Genomic DNA, 15,135 nt, shown 5'->3' with positions numbered 1-15,135 from the left:
GGCAGCCCCGAGTCCGAGCGGGGTCCTTGTGAGAGGCCGGACGGAGGAGCCGGCTGGTCTTCTCGGACACGCTGATTGGCTAATAACCCCTGGTCCCGCCTCGTCCCTCGAACAGCTGATAGGCCAGACCTGTAGCGTCCGGTCCCAACAACACGGGCGGGGCTGAGCGCGAGTCTCGCTCTGATTGGCTCCTGCGCGCCCGGGCGCGGGCTCTGATTGGGCCGCGCGAGAGCGAAGCAGGTTCCCGGGAGAGCTGGGCGCGCGGGGTGAGTGCGGGAAGGGAAGGCTCCGCGCGCGCGGCCCCTGCTGCAAGGCGCCCGCTAGGCTGGGGGCGTCGCTCCCCCCTGGCTGCCGGCCTCCGCGCGCCCGGCGGGGGCAGTTTCTGGAGGCTCCCCCCAGCGTGCGGGGTGCGCGGGGTGTCCGGTTCACACACACCGCGAGGTGCACGGGGTGTCCGGTTCACACACTTCCCCCCCCCCGCGGTGTCCGGTTCACACACACCGCGAGATTCACGGGGTGTCCGGTTCACACACCCCCTAGGAGGTGCACAGGGTGTCTGGTTCTCTCACACACACACACCCCACGAGGTGCACGGGGTGTGTGGTTCACACACCCCTCTCCCCATGAGGTGCACAGGGTGTCCAGTTCTCTCCCCCCCACTAGCATGCACGGTGGCAGTGGGAGGGTGTGTGGTGTCCAGGGGGAGGTTGGAGCTCTGGGGGTGGAGGGTTGTTGGAACTGCTCAGGGCATAGGCGCTGACTGCCTGGGTCCTCCGGGGCTGGAGCACCCATGGGAAAAAATTAGCGGGTGCTCCGCAGCTAAGCTCCCCCCACCTCTTCCCCGCCTCCTCTCTTGAGTGCACTGCGTTCCTGCTCCTCTTCCTCCCTCCCAGCATTTCTGCCCACCACCAAACAGCTGTTTGGCGGCGTTCTGGGAGGGAGGAATCGGGGAAGAGGTGGGGTGGGGACTTGGGGAAGGGGGTGGAATGGGGGCAGGGTGGGAAGAGGTCGGACGAATGTGGGTACTTGGGGGAAGGAGTGGAGTGGGGGCCGGGGGGGTGAGGGCCCTTGAGGGGGTCACCATAACAGTACCCCATTCACTCTTCTGTCCTCAGCCTGGCGATGAGTAAACTCCGGGCAGCAGCTCGCAGCGGGCGGGGACTCCGGCAGGGTGCCGGGGAAGTGAGGAAATCCCCAAGGAGGTGCAGGGAGAATGTATCATCCCATAAAGGTGAAACGCTTTGGCTACAAGGATCTTATTGGGACACTGGAGTGAGGGTGACACCATGACGATAGGCACAGTGTGAACGGCTAGACACGCACCAAACGAGAGGGGGAATGAGCCTGGGTACAAAGAGACTCAGGCAAATAAAACCATATTTTGTAAATAAAACTCTGCCCGTCATAGAATAATGTGCAGCCTCAATCTGACCATTGAATACGTTAATTCATGGCTGATCCTAATATCCTGCGCTTGTACAGCACCATTCTCAATGGAGCCCAACTCTCTGGACTCCAACCTGCACCTTAGGTGCCATTCGGTGCTAAAATGGCATTGTGAGGGTCCTTGTTTCTTGTGTCTCAGTAACTGCAGTTCAGCTGTGCTCAGTTTACAAATACATATAAATTTCCTCTAACTGCCAGCCCTGCCAAATCACCTTTGGGATGTGAGAATCAGTCTGAGCTCTTTCTTCCTCATGCGCTAGCAAGGACCAAGATTTCACAAGGTGAGCTTGGTTAACTACTCTGCTGATGTTGTATGAGCCGGATAGATTGCAGCTTCCTCGCACAGAGGTGGGTGAGTTCTGCTGGGCTAAGAGCAGTAAAAAGTAGTTGAACGCTTACTTTAGTCACTGAAATCAGAAGACTTGGCTCTGATACACGCAGGGAGTTGACAGTCACGTTTTCAGAGACATATAACATTTGAACCATAAGTTTCTGCTTCTTCCTTTTTTCAACACTGTTTGTTGTTGCACTTCCAAAAATAGACTGGCTGGTTTCTGGTCAGTTTCTCTGCCTCCTTCTTGCTAGACCCATGTTGTTTGTCTCTGCTTCCCCTGACATTGAAATCGCTTAGCCAGAAACTTATTTTGGTTAATGCATTCAGCTGAGCACAGAGAACACTTCATAGTCATAGAAGTGTGTACTAGTTAAGGGTTGGCATGCTCCAAGTTGTACGAGACACATGGAAAAACAGTCCCTGCCCTGATGAGCATACAGTCTATGAGACGACAAGATGCAATGGGAGACCCAGGTAAAGGTGGTAAATTAGAGGCTTTTTTTTTTTCTCTAATCTGATATGTCTCTCCACTTTCTGTAATGTTTAGGAGGGGAAGGCATTTGATGAGGGCCAGTATTTGTGAGTCTGGTAGAAGTGAGGCTTTAGGAGGGAATTTGAGATTGTAGAGGTCTGGCGCACTAGAATCTAGATGAATCCTAGAAACAGCTAGTGAAAGCCTTTTGGGGCCACACACCCTTCATGGTCTAGTGCAGGCTTGTCAAGGCTATTTTCTTTGTTTCTAGTGGTTTGTCCAGTCTGATGGAAAGACCTCCTTTGCTTCAGTAATGAAAGAGCAGCCAAGCCCTACCCTCCCACCCCCTAGCTCCTTTAACCACTTGTCCTGTCTTCTGACTGGCATTTAATGTCTCCTTGCAGGTATGCTTCCTCCAGTGTCTGCGTACCATCTCTTCAGCCACCTGGCAGAAATAGAGGCCTTTCGGAAGAATTTGCTTGCCTGGTATGACAAATGCAAGCGTGACCTTCCCTGGAGGAAATTGGTACGGTAGGAGTGGGTCACCACAATACGTGGTTGGGTTTCCCCCAATTTAAAAGATGCTGCCATGATGATCAAAGCACTGTCCTTCCCTATGAACCTGTCAGATTGCATTAAAACTGAAGGGGCATCTAAAATCAGATTGTATCTTTCTCCACTGATGTGGTTTGTTTCCTTCAACTTGGGTCCTACAAGGAAACTAGACATGTCAGTTTCACCATGCATTTCTAGTCAGTGTCAGCTTTTCATCCTTGGTCCTATCTATTGGGTTTGAGCTTCTGGTGCTGCAGGGAGGTTTTTATTTATCCTCAGCCCCTGACTGTTTGCTTGCCTGTTAGTTTGTATTCCCTTGTTACTGCAGAATGTTCTGTTGTTCCCACTTTGTGCCAGCCCCAGCTCTCACCTCTGTCCTTGCTAAGCCCACAGTGGCAAATGGTGACAGTGCATTTGCCTGTTCCATGGTGGAATGGCTGGTGTGGTCAGAGATGAACTTTCACCGCTGTGCTGAGAATTATGTGGGGCCGCCATTGTCCCATTTAAAAATCTCCGGTTCTGGTACCTGTGGGTGGGGTGGGGTGTGGGTGACCTTAGGGAAGGTTTCTCTGTTGGGATTCTAAACTTTCAGGATAAACTTTAGCTGGAGAAGCATCTAAATCCCGCACGCCAAGATCAAGAGAGAGTGCAGCCAATTTTGTGTTGGCTTTCAAATGGTCAGACCAAATTCAGCATTAGTGGAAACTTTTGGGGGCCAATCTTTTCTTTAATTAGTATCTAAACTGTGCATTGAAAACAAGTAGTTGCTCACCTTTTCTTATTTGCATATGCAAATATATGTTTTGCATGTGTTTATGCAAATGTTTCCTGTGCATCTTAGGCCCCATTGTCTGAAAAAAATAGCCCTAGCCCTGACCCTCTAACCTGACCTTCCTATGAAACTCTACAAGAACAAAGTGCTTTCCAAGGAAGGTTTTGGATAGAGCTGTTTTCAGGTGGCCAGGAGCAGCTGGAAACTGCAAATCCCAGCTCTCTTGGGATTCCTATAACTCCTCCATTTTAAGGAGCTCTTATATCTAAATTGCGTTACACTTACAAATGTTGTCCTCTGCCAGTATTTGAACCAGGGCTCAGATATCAAACACTTCCCAAGAGGAGCTGCTCTTCTGCAAGCTAACTGGTGTCATTCCAAACACTGGTGGCGTCTCACTAGTGCTGAATTTGACTCTCTCTCTTTAGTGCAAATGACCCTATCTGAACAAGGTGTGCATCTCCTGTCCTTTTCCCCATCACTCCCTGAGCAGAGTCCAGAGCTGAGAACTCTGTCCAGTTCCCTGAAATTCCCTCTGCCTTCTCTTTCAGGCTGCAAGCGAATCCGATACTAACAGAAGAGCGTATGCAGGTGAGACAGAGAGAACACAGGCTGTCTGCTTGGGCTTCATTTCTCAGGCAGAAGGTTTGTCGCGGCATATCGTCTTTGCCTAGCACTGCAGAGTTGGCAGGGTGCATTGTGGGGGATTGCAGCTTCACTGTGGAGAAAAATACTCCGAACAAATCATGCTGCTCTCCCAAAACCTGGCGCAGCCCAAAACTCCTCTAGACTCTTTCTGAAAGAGGCCAGCAGCGTGGCACTGGCAAGGACCCAGCATCGCAGGGACGAAGCTGGACAATGATGGGGCCGCCCCCTTAGGCTCAAACGGCCTGGTCTGAGAGATGCAGGAGAGCAGCATGAGACAAATGGGGAGAAAACTGGTTACCAGTAGAACTTTTGGGCAGTAACTTTGGGTACGTCAGTGGCCCCAATTCTAAGCCTGCTTCAGGCATAAGGGACTAGTGCAAGCTATGGGAGGCTCTGCTTTCGCCCCAGAGAGACCTTGTGCATAGGCACAGGGCAAGGTGTTGAATTGGGGGGGGCCTTCCAGTCCCCCACGGTGCTCTCGCTTTTCCTTTGTGCCTGCAGTGTGGGTGTCGGAGATCATGCTCCAGCAGACGCAGGTGGCTACGGTGATTGACTATTACAACAGGTGGATGCAGGTGATTGTCCTTTGTCTCCTCCTCCTGCGCCCGGAGCCCTGAATTTCTGAGCGTGTCTGAAACCTCGGCCATTGCATGTCTTGTCCCCGGCCTGCGGGTCAGCCAGGCGTTCGGGTTCGTCGCGCTCTGCAGACCCGTCCTGTGCCAGCGAACAAACCTCTGTTTCCTTTGCAATGTAGAAATGGCCGACGCTGCAGGCACTTGCCAAAGCTTCCCTGGAGGTGAGAATCCCACATGGCAGGGGCCTGAAAACGCCCCCATTGAGCTTTAATCCTGGGCCCTTTGCGACTAGTCTTAACCCCTGGCTGTGTGTCTTGGGAACAGGACGTGAATGAGCTGTGGGCAGGACTTGGCTACTACTCGCGAGGAAAGCGCCTGCAGGAAGCAGCACAGAAGGTATCCTGGTGGGGGGGCAGTTGTGGAGGGAGGGGATGCCCGCTGGCTGGTGTGGGGGGAGGCCCAGTGCCATGGCTCTGTCCCCAAGTGCTAGCCAAAAGCTCCGGAGTGGGGCATGGCTGATGTGCCCAGCTCACGTTGGGAGACACCAGGTCCCTACTCAGCTCCCCTCTCCCTTCAGGTGGTTTCCGAGCTGGCAGGTCAGATGCCCGCGACGGCCGAGGAGCTGCAGAGGCTGCTGCCGGGAGTGGGGAGATACACAGCGGGAGCCATTGCCTCCATCTCCTACGGGCAGGTGATGAGAGACCCGGCGCTGCCTGTGTGCCAGCGTTGCCGCGGGGGTGTCAGGCTGTGCTGTCCTTGGCGCCTCAGCTGATGGGAGGTTTGGGGAACATGCCTCTCCCTGGGGCTGCCGTTAGCAGCTCACGGCCCCTCCTTGCCCCAGGGCAGTTCCAGTGCTACTTGCAATGTTCCCCCTGCCTCGCTGAAAGCTGGGATCTCCTAGGGGGGTCTGGGCACTGGGAGCCCAGACCAGCTCCAGCCCTCCGTGGGGCACCCTCCCAGCAGACTTGCTTGGCCTGGGGATTGCTGATCCCTCCAATTACCCATCCCTGGGACCAGCCTGGCCGAATGCCCTCCCCTCCTAGGGGCACGAGCTCGCATGTGCCCTGAGGTGGTGACCGCTGCTCTTCTGTCTCACGGGCCAGGCGACGGGAGTGGTGGACGGGAACGTGATCCGAGTCCTGTGCCGGCTCCGATGCATCGGCGCCGAGTCCAGCAGCCCGGCTGTCACCGACAGACTCTGGTAGGGGATTGTTCTCGTCCCAGGAGGCGAGGGTGGGGGGGCCGTAATACAAACAGGAGTAAAGTACACCAGGGTGGCCCGGAAGAATTGGTCACGGGAGGCAGCTTTTCACCTCTGCTTACCATGTCGTTGGGGCAATCGGTTGCCTTGCAGCCCAGTGGATGCACAACAGATAAGCAGTAGCCCAGTGGGCAGGAAGTGGCTCCCTTGTAGGCCCATACAGGGAGTAGGCAGGGATTGGATCAGCCCTGGAGATGAAATCCCCCACCCCACCCCCAGCTGCGTACAGGATCGTGCCTACTGGTGCATGCAGCAGTGCAGTCCCCTAGGCAGCACTGGAGACCAGAGCTTACGAAGTACTGTCCAAGCGCCAGCGAGAACGGTCACCGGAGCGGCCGTGTCGCTAAGCAGGGGCTGGGATTCTCGGCCGATCTAAGCAGAGGAGGAACCGGCGTGTGGCGGCTGCAGCCGGCTTTCAGGGTCACTGGCCAATCGCGTGCTCTCAGGCGCTCGGCACGGCGAGAGGCGCCTTGGAGAGTGTGGGCCTGCGGCCGTGTCTGCTCGGTGCACCAGGGGTTCCCAGCCTTTTCACAGGCTCACTAGGCAATGAGATTGGCTCTACAAGCCAATGCCGGCTGCCTCTAACTGCCATGAAGCTTAGGCTGCTCCCATGGATGGGAACTTGGGGTTTGGAGCCCCCCGATCCCCACAGTCGGAGAGAGCCATCACTGGGAGGAGGCTGCGGGGAGGTCCTGGTCCTGTGACTCTAGTAAGGTAGGAAGAGGGAGCCTAGAGGGAGCCTAGAGCACTAGTCACACTAGCCCAACGTACTAGAACAGGAGCAAGCCCCAGTGGCCGAGAATGGCCCAAGCCCCCTCCGCCCTGGGTCTAGCTGGTATCGAGGTTCTGAGCCTCTCCCCAGCTGCGGGTAGGGTGAGTGGGTGCCGCTTTGCAGTGGGCTGTTCCTCTTCCCAGCTGATGGGACCTACCCCCGGTGTGTGGTGAGGAATGCTCCTCTGGTAACCAGCCTGCCACTTCTCGCTGCTCTTCGTCGTAGGGATTTGGCCAATGCTCTGGTTGATCCAGCCCGGCCAGGGGACTTTAACCAAGCCATGATGGAGCTGGGAGCTACCGTGTGCACCCCCAGGGCCCCGCTGTGCATGGAGTGTCCTGTGAAGCCCTACTGTAGGGCGCGTTGCCGGGTAGGTATTGTGCTTTCCTGCATTCAGCTCAATCCCAGTAAGTCAGTGGTCTGTATGTAACCCCCACGCCCTTCATAAAAACGTGTGCTACTAGGAAGGGGGGGATCGAGCCCCAAGTCCCATTCCCTGCTTTCCCACCGCCTCCCTCTGGACCCTGAGCAAGTCACTTCCCTGCCTTGGGAGTCCCTCTGAGACGGCTTCCCGAGAACTCACTTCGACTCCAGATTCCGTCACTCGGGGATTTTTATTGGGCGCACAGCAATGTTACGCTGAGCTGAGTGGACTCAAACACCGGGGGGTGGATGCAGGGTACATCCCAGATCCAAAATTACATAGAAACCTTCTTCCTTTATGTGCGTTTACATACGGTATCACATTGCATTTCCTCTACATTGCATCACACGTTCTGGGACTGGCTTGGTAACGTGGTAGGAACCAAGCCCTGTACAGAACGCTCTGTCCATCCATGACTTACTCTTTACTTCAGCGTTACGTTCCAGGGTGATCCTGTATGCCGTGGTTCTTCCCATTGTCAGTGGTTCCCTGCGGGTTCCTCCTTATCGTAGCAGCACAGACATCCTGTCTCCAGCCTGCTGATCCATTTACCTCCCTAATCCTGTCTCCTGAGAATGGAGGCCTCATGCATGTCTAATTATGCCAAGCCCGCCTACGCTTTGTAAACTGAAGGTGGTGATCTGGACGGACGGACACACACACACACCCCGACAAGCTGCTGCTCTTTGGGTTTTTGGTTTTGGACCTTGGGAACTCGAGAGGGAAGAGCCTGGTGGGGTCACTGAGGCGCATCCCTGGGGCTGGCCCAGAATCCCGCCCTGTGATATCGCCAGTGCTGGGTCCAGTCCAGGTTTAAATGACCCAGGCTATTCCTGCCCTTCCTCTGGGCGGGCCGGTTCCACAGGCTGATCAGTCCCAGTGGTGGGAAACCTTCCCTGATAGTGATCCGTGTTTCCAGCTACAGGCTACCTATAAACCATTGGCCCTTAATGTCATAGGTTCATGGGCCAGAAGGTCTGTTTCACTGGATCGTCTAGTCTGAGCTCCTGTCTAGCACAAGTCAGTGAATTTCACCCGGTCAGCCCTGCTCGAGCCCAGCCAGTTGCGTTTGGCTAAAGCGCACTTTTGTCTGAGTGTAGCCAGCTGTTCCGACTACACTCACTGTGTTCAAGAGACCAAACTTAGCCCAACGTATTGTCCGAGGATAAAACGGTGCAATATGGAAAGGAGACGTACGCAGCCTCTTTCCAGGGAGCGGTTTGTATCTCGCAGCACGTTCACCTCGCGCAGAAGTGTGCTTCGGAACCGTGCATTTCAACGAGCGCTAGTTACAGCGTGGCTTGACGAGTTACAAAACTCGACACTAAAATCCAGCACACCTTGTTTTGTTCTGTCCTTTTCCTGTCTCTCTTTGGGATGCTACGCTCTAAACCAGCCGTCTTCAGAGCTGCCTGCCCTAGAATATAGAACAAGCATTTCTTGTCTTTGGCAAGTTCTCTGTTAGCTAATGCCAAAGCTGACTTCGGCTTTGCAAAGAGTTAGGAGATACTCAGCACGAGCGAACAGAATTGTAGCAAGACCGTAATGCATTCATTTAACATAACTTCCCAACACACACACAAAATGTGTAGTATATTAATGCTGTGTGCATAATACCCAGACTAGGCCTAACCTATATGTATTGGCCAGTAGCATCTTTCGGAAAGACATTCAATCTAGATTTAGAGACATCAAGAGATAGAGAAGCCACCACTTCCCTTGGTAGTTTGTTCCAGTGGTAAATCACCTGCACTGTTAAAAAGCTTGGTTCCCCTCTCCCTGGGGTGTTTACCCCCTTGGATATATTGGGGTAACTTGTTCACGCGTGGGCTAAGCTCTCTTCTGACTCCTGGCCGCAGTGTCTTTGGGCACCCACATCTTGTAACGTGTCATCGGGGGGCAGTTTGCAGCTGGTGCCAAATACAACATACACTGCAGCGTGCTGCCGGGTTTGAAATGGCATCACAACGGCCACCGTGGGTCAGACCAACGGTCCATCTAGCCCCATATCCTGTCTTCCGACAGTGGCTGGTGCCAGGGGCTTCAGAGGGAATGGACAGAACAGGGCAATTTTGAGTGATCCAGCCCCTGTCGTCCAGTCCCAGCCTCTGGCAGTCAGAGGTTGAGGGACACCCAGAGCGTGGGGTTGCATCCCTGGCCCTCTTGGCTAATAGCCATTGCTGGATCTGAGCCTTCCATTGGCAGCTGAGGCCTGTAGCTGACCCTGTCCTTCCTTTGCAGGTGGAGAAGGAGCTGGAATTGGCCTCCAAGAGGCTGCTGGGAAAAGCCGCCTCCAGTTGCTCCCAGGCGCCTGACATCGAGGAGTGTGGTAGGTGCTGGCCGGGGATCGCCACCTCTTGCCATGCTCTCGAGGCTTAGCCCTGTGTGGAGAGCACGTCTTGACCCCTTCGCCCCCGGCGAGCTCGGAGTTGGTGGGGAAGCCCCGCCCCGGGGCACAGAGCTGGCGAGAGGCAGCAGCGGGGGCCAGGCGGTGTGCGTGAGCGGTAGGACTCCTGGCGGACTCCCCTGCTGGCCCATGCAGGTGGAGCGCCCCAGCTCTGCTGGGTTACACTGTGGGGATTAGTGTCACATAGAGGCTAGTTTGGGACGTGAGGGCGGGGACGTGCGGTGACTTACAAGGAGGAGACGTTACGGGAGAGCGTCTGTTGCCCCACCTCTAGGGGGTCCCCCCAACACCTCCTTGGGGTGCCTCGTCTGGCTGATCCTGCGCTGAACTGGTGCCTTCTCGGGAGCCCCGTGGCCAGCCACTGGAAGAGCTGCTCTCAGGGCTGAAATAAATCCATCAGAGGTGGGTGATGGGGACCCTGGGCCTCCTCTCCTCATGCCGTGAGCAGGGCAGAGGTGCAGCCCCCGATCCCCAGGTCTGATGAGGGCCGGTGCAGTGACACGGACTGACCTGGTGCCACGTCTGATTCGCAGCCGCCGCCACCGCAGGGAGCTGCTCCTTGTGCCCCCCTGCCACGGAGCCCTGGGACAGCAGCCTCGGCGTGGCCAACTTCCCCAGGAGAGCCGCCAAGAAGCAGCCCCGGGCCGAGCGGACGGCCACGTGTGTGCTGGAGAGGAGAGGCCCCCAGGGAGAACCAGAGTACCTGATCGTGCAGAGACCCAGCTCCGGTAACTCGCAGCTCGGGTGTGCGCCAGGGTGGGGATGGAAAGGGAGGCGTTGGTGTCTGTGGGAACGGAAGGATCGCTGCCCCGAGGGACTGGGCATGCTGGGGGGCAGGGCTCACTCATCCCAGGGGGCCGGTGAGAGAAAAAGCCCCTCACTGCTGTCTGACCTCAACAGGCATCAAACACCCACAGCCAGCCCTCCTTGGCTAGCGGGAGGCCGGGGGGGGGGGGAGGGGGGGACATGGGAAGGATCCCTGCGGGGAGACCCCCGCCGGGGGCTCTGGCTGGATTAGAGAGGTGAGCATCTGAAAAAAACAACCCGGAAATGTCCAGAAAAAAATGGTTCTTTCCCCAGACCCGATATGGAAAAATTGGAAAGAAGCTGGTTAGATGAAGTGTTTGCTCTGAGTGACCAGGGACAGGGTTACGAGGGTGCTGCTCTTCGGTGCTTCTAAACGCTCTCAAATAATAACCAATAAGTATTTAACGTGGCCACATGAGGTTCTTTATCGACGTGATCAGGACAGATCTTTTTCCACACTGCTCCTGAGCCCAGAGAACAGAACCTTCCTTTCGGTTTACAACAAGACTGCCGTGTTCTGTGCTCGGTATTTTATACAGTAACAGCTGTTTTATCCAGCACTTTGCCAGCCGGAAACCTCTAGAAACCAGCATTTCTGATGGCCATTAAAATGTCGGTTTATAGTCCGGTTGTTGCGGGGCCAGCAGGGGGCTGGGGCGCGGGAGGGGGTTTGGAGCACGGGCTCTGGGAGGGAGTTTGGGTGTGGGAGGATCCAGGGGCCGCTCATCTCAGGCGGCTCCCTGCTCCTAGGCGGAGGCGCGGTCAGGTGGCTCTGCCTGTTACCACTGCCCCTGTCTCAAGCGCTAGCAGCGCAGCACCCATTGGCTGGGAACCGTGGCCAATGGGAGCTGCGGGGGCGGAGGCAGCGTGCAGAGCCGCTTGTGGGGAGCCGCCTGAGGTGAGCAGCCCCCGAATCTGGCCCCCTGCACTCCCTCCCGCGCCCCAACCCGCTGCCCCGAGCCCCCTCCAGACCCCAAACTCCCTTCCAGAGCCCACGCCCCACACTCCAACCCCCTCCCTCTTAGTTAACCAGCATTTTTCACTTACCGGCACCCCCTTCCCCCAACATGCCGGATAAAACAACTTTTACAGTATATTTTTTTCCTATTTGCCAACAGGCGAAAAACAAAACATGTAAGTTCCTTCGTGTGCAGCTATAGTCCGTCCCCAATGCTAGGTATATTTGTCATTGTTATTTGAATCAAAACTAAAGAAGTTATACTTATTTATTTCATAAACATCTCAAACAGGACTTTCTCGTGTGCTAACTAAATTGTACGTAATACATTTCGCATTCTTGAAGAAGTAAATAAAGTTTAGTTTTGATAATCAAATAACGACTTCATATCCTTTCCTCCCCACCCCCCAAGTTTCCACTTTTTTCCACCCCTCTCCCCAATGGCTTTTTTTCCCTGTGACTTCAAAATTTCCAGAAATTGTCCATCCCCAGTCTGGATACCGCAGCGGAGGTGCAGGGCCCGAAGGTGCAGCCGTTATGTCAGTAATGATCCTGGCTGCAGAGCAGGAGGGGTGATCAATGGTCACGGGCGCCCCAAATCTAGCCACTGGCGCAGGGCAGCTCCCCTGTGCCTTGGGCTATCTTTGGGGGCTCCTTGCACCCATCTTCCTGGGCCTGACCCTGCTGCCTCTTCTCCTCTCACTTCTTGCCTGCTTGGCAGAGACTTTACAACGGCGGTTTAGCCTCCAGGATCGACCGCGTGAGCCCTGTGCCTGGTCTGAGCAATACCCGCAGGCATCTGGAGCGCTCGTGTTGCAATTGACACGGGGGGGGAGGTAATCAGAGGGACGTGATCTTGAAGGGACAATATCCCGCAGCCAGCCAGGGCAGGAAATGCTTGGACAGGCCAGTCAAGATGCACTCTGTCCCAAGAGGCTTTTCCTAGCCCTGACCCTGGCCTGTGAGCAGAGGAACGTTGGGCCCTGGGTGTGGTGGGAACCAGCTGCCGCCCACAGCGCCCTTTGGAGATGGAAATCTGGCTGTGCCAAACGTGGTCTGGCTGCCCATTCCTTGCTCTCTCCCAGGCTTGCTGGCGGGGCTCTGGGAGTTTCCCAGCCTGGCCTTGGGGCCGGGGCTGAAGGAGAAGCAGCAGAGGGAGGCGCTGTTGGCTCATGTTCAGGCCTGGGCAGGAGAAGCCGTGGCCAGAGGACGCCTGCGGCATGTCGGAGAGGTAAACGAGGCCACGTGTCCGTCCTGGGGCAGGTAAAGGGTTCGTGGCGAGTGGGGGAGCTGACGGGAGCGCAGACCGGCCCTGGCGTAGGTCCAGGGCATCGGGGCTGGATGGGGAGGAGCTGTGGTGCCGGGCTCTGAAGCAAGTCCTCCGCCTGCAGCCAGGAAGCTGGTGCCCAAGATGTGACGGCTGAGGGCCAGGAGGCCAGGGAGTGGCGCTAGGGAGTGGCAGAGCAGAGGGTCCCTGGTGTCCTTGCCTGGTTGTTCTCCTTTTCTCCCCCCCTTATAACCTCCTTACAGCCCCGCCCCAGCCACCGTCACCCTGTCGCTGTGTGTGAACGGCGCTCGGCTCGCTCGCAGTGCAGCCAGAGGGGGGCGCTGCTGAGCAGCGAGTGCTTCCCCCACCTGGGGCTGCAGATCTTTTCCTCTGTATTCCAGGTTGGCCACGTCTTCTCCCACATTCACCAGACGTACGTGGTCTATTCGCTGCTCCTGGGCGGGGACCCCGAGGCAGCCTCGGGCGGGCGGGACGAGGAGCTGGAGCGGCCAGTGTTCCGGTGGGTGACGCAGGCTGAGTTCCAGAAATCGGCCGTCTCCACTGCTATGAAGAAGGTACTCGACCCCACCCCGCACCCCCCGATCCCTGGGAGTGGGGGAGGGGCTCAGCCCTGTGCATTCCCCACGGGGCTCCTGGGAGTGGGGGGGAGAGAGCTAAGCTTTGGGATTGCTGGGAGGGAGGGGGGCTCAGCCCTGCACACGCCCTGCCCCCCATTAGGGTCACGTGAAAGGGGGCCAGGGGCCAGCCTGGCACGACCCCTTGGAGCTGTGGGAAGGGGCCTGTGGTGCTCCCTCTCTCTTGTGCTTCCCCTAGGTCTGGAATGCGTGCGAGCGGCAGAGCTGCGAGGAGAGGGGGCCTGGCCAGGTGAGTGCGTCTGTGCCGCGTCTGCCAGGGGGCAGCTGAAGCCGTCCGGGCCGGCCCCGGAGCCCACAGCCTCCCATCCTGCAGGACAGGCTTCCCCGTGATGCTGTGCCTCAGCCCTGGCTGGGAGGGGTTGTTGCTGGGGCGGGGTCAGTCTCTGGCCCCCCAGGCTTTGTCCTCCTCTGGGGCTGTCGGCTGGGGGCCCCCCTCCATCCTTGCCGGGCTCCCCGGGCCAATGGCAGTCGCCCCACATGTCTCCGTCCCTGTAGGGCTGCAAGCGGAAACGGGGCGCTGATCCCTCGCGCGCTGGCCAGCAGAAACGGGGCGCCGATCCCTCGCGCGCTGGCCAGCGGAAGGTGGAAGCAGACGGCAGCCTTCCCTCGAGGCAGCTCTCCCTCAACGCCTTTCTCAAGGCCCCCACTGGGGAATGACCGCGGCCTCCTGCTCCGACCGGACCTGCTCGGACCGCACCCAACGGTGAGGCCCGTCTGGAGGGGATGGAGGCTCCATACTCTGCATTGCTTGGGCTGTTGCGTCCCCCCCAGCCAGCTGGCAGCTCCACCAGGCCTGCCGTGCCTGGCACCTGGCTGGGGCAACACCAAGTCACGTGGACTCAGCCCAGGGTTATACGAGGCCCCCTATGGTCCGTTGTTCCCTGCACATCTTTCCTGCAGCCAGCCCCCTGCTCTCTCTGGGGCTCCCCCTGCAGAGGGACCTCCTCTAGTGCAGGCTCGCTGGTGTTACAGCCATCCCCACCGGCCACTTCCCTTCCCTGGGAGGCTCCCGCCTTGCAGAGCCCTTAGCAGCCACACGGCAGTGGGGACGTGGGGTGGAGTGAGGAACCTGCACCTGCCCGGTGCGGTCTCGCTGCACTACGCGGGGAGTTATAGGAAACGTCCTGCCGGCGTGACAGCCTGGGGCCTGGACTTCTCTGCTCATCCCCAGGGCGGGGACAGCATGGGGGTCTGACTGTGTCTGAACCCTGCAGACATATCCACTGAGAAGTGGGACTGGGCTGGCTGGAGCCAGCGGCAGGTGAATGTCTCTCCGCCCAAGGCGCGATGCGTTATTCCCTCTCTGGACGAGATCTGGGAGCCCCGCTGCAGCCAGGGGACAGTTCTGTCCAGTCAGGGCGTCCCAGCCTTCTGGCAGCGTTCGTGGAGCTGGGTTGCCCCTCCAGGGGTGAGGGAACCTGACACTCCCACCGTCTCCTGTGTAATGGGGGGATCCGGGGCTCTAGCTGCAGGACAAAGTGGAACTGAACGAAGTGCAACTACTGTATTTCCAGCATTGCCCAACTCCTCCCAGCAGCCTCGTCCCGCTGCTCCTGGGACACGGAGGGTCCTGAGACTCAGCGGACCCGGAGGGTGACGTCGGACGCTGTGTTAGGCCACGGGGCGGTTTGCTGCTGGCCCTGTCTTGTACGCCGGCTCCTTTTCCGCCTGCTTTTACTCACTCACAGCTGAGGTTTTAATAAATCTGAACTTTTTCTACAAGCTTTTAAAAGTGGATTTTGGCTCCATTTCATTGTAGCCACCTGAAAACACGCTCCGGC

General features: G+C 57.3%; 1 protein-coding gene across 5 annotated transcripts; it reads left to right on the top strand.

Moving 5' to 3' along the window:
- The first annotated feature begins 124 nt into the window (after positions 1–124).
- On the top strand, positions 125–15,086 carry MUTYH (mutY DNA glycosylase). Of its 5 annotated transcripts, XM_024103913.3 has the most exons (18): positions 243–266; positions 1,116–1,231; positions 1,645–1,727; positions 2,657–2,778; positions 4,131–4,170; positions 4,729–4,802; positions 4,982–5,023; positions 5,127–5,198; positions 5,380–5,493; positions 5,906–6,003; positions 7,061–7,205; positions 9,501–9,588; positions 10,200–10,394; positions 12,517–12,662; positions 13,100–13,273; positions 13,533–13,583; positions 13,850–14,057; positions 14,869–15,086. In XM_024103913.3, exons 4-17 carry the CDS (start codon positions 2,659–2,661, stop codon positions 14,009–14,011), a joined length of 1,521 nt encoding a protein of 506 aa, XP_023959681.2. In that variant the 5' UTR covers positions 243–266; positions 1,116–1,231; positions 1,645–1,727; positions 2,657–2,658; the 3' UTR covers positions 14,012–14,057; positions 14,869–15,086. The 5 variants fall into 5 exon arrangements, with proteins under 5 accessions (XP_005303099.2, XP_065409793.1, XP_023959681.2 ...); XM_005303042.4 differs by lacking the exon at positions 1,645–1,727 and having other exon boundaries at positions 125–266; XM_024103911.3 differs by lacking the exons at positions 243–266; positions 1,645–1,727 and adding an exon at positions 271–407.
- The last annotated feature ends 49 nt before the right edge of the window (positions 15,087–15,135 follow it).

This window comes from Chrysemys picta, chromosome 8 (assembly GCF_011386835.1).
Source record: "Chrysemys picta bellii isolate R12L10 chromosome 8, ASM1138683v2, whole genome shotgun sequence".
Taxonomy (NCBI): Eukaryota; Metazoa; Chordata; order Testudines; family Emydidae; genus Chrysemys; species Chrysemys picta.
The sequence above is the reverse complement of the archived record's forward strand: the minus strand, read 5'-3'. Positions and strand labels throughout refer to the sequence as shown.

Excerpts from the sequence above, each read along its gene's own strand:
- MUTYH (XM_005303042.4), top strand. The coding sequence starts at position 1,123 with ATGAGTAAACTCCGGGCAGCAGCTCGCAGCGGGCGGGGACTCCGGCAG. Across the intron at positions 5,494-5,905 it reads CCTCCATCTCCTACGGGCAG|GCGACGGGAGTGGTGGACGG; the intron begins GTGATGAGAGAC and ends CTCACGGGCCAG. Across the intron at positions 13,274-13,532 it reads TCTCCACTGCTATGAAGAAG|GTCTGGAATGCGTGCGAGCG; the intron begins GTACTCGACCCC and ends TGCTTCCCCTAG.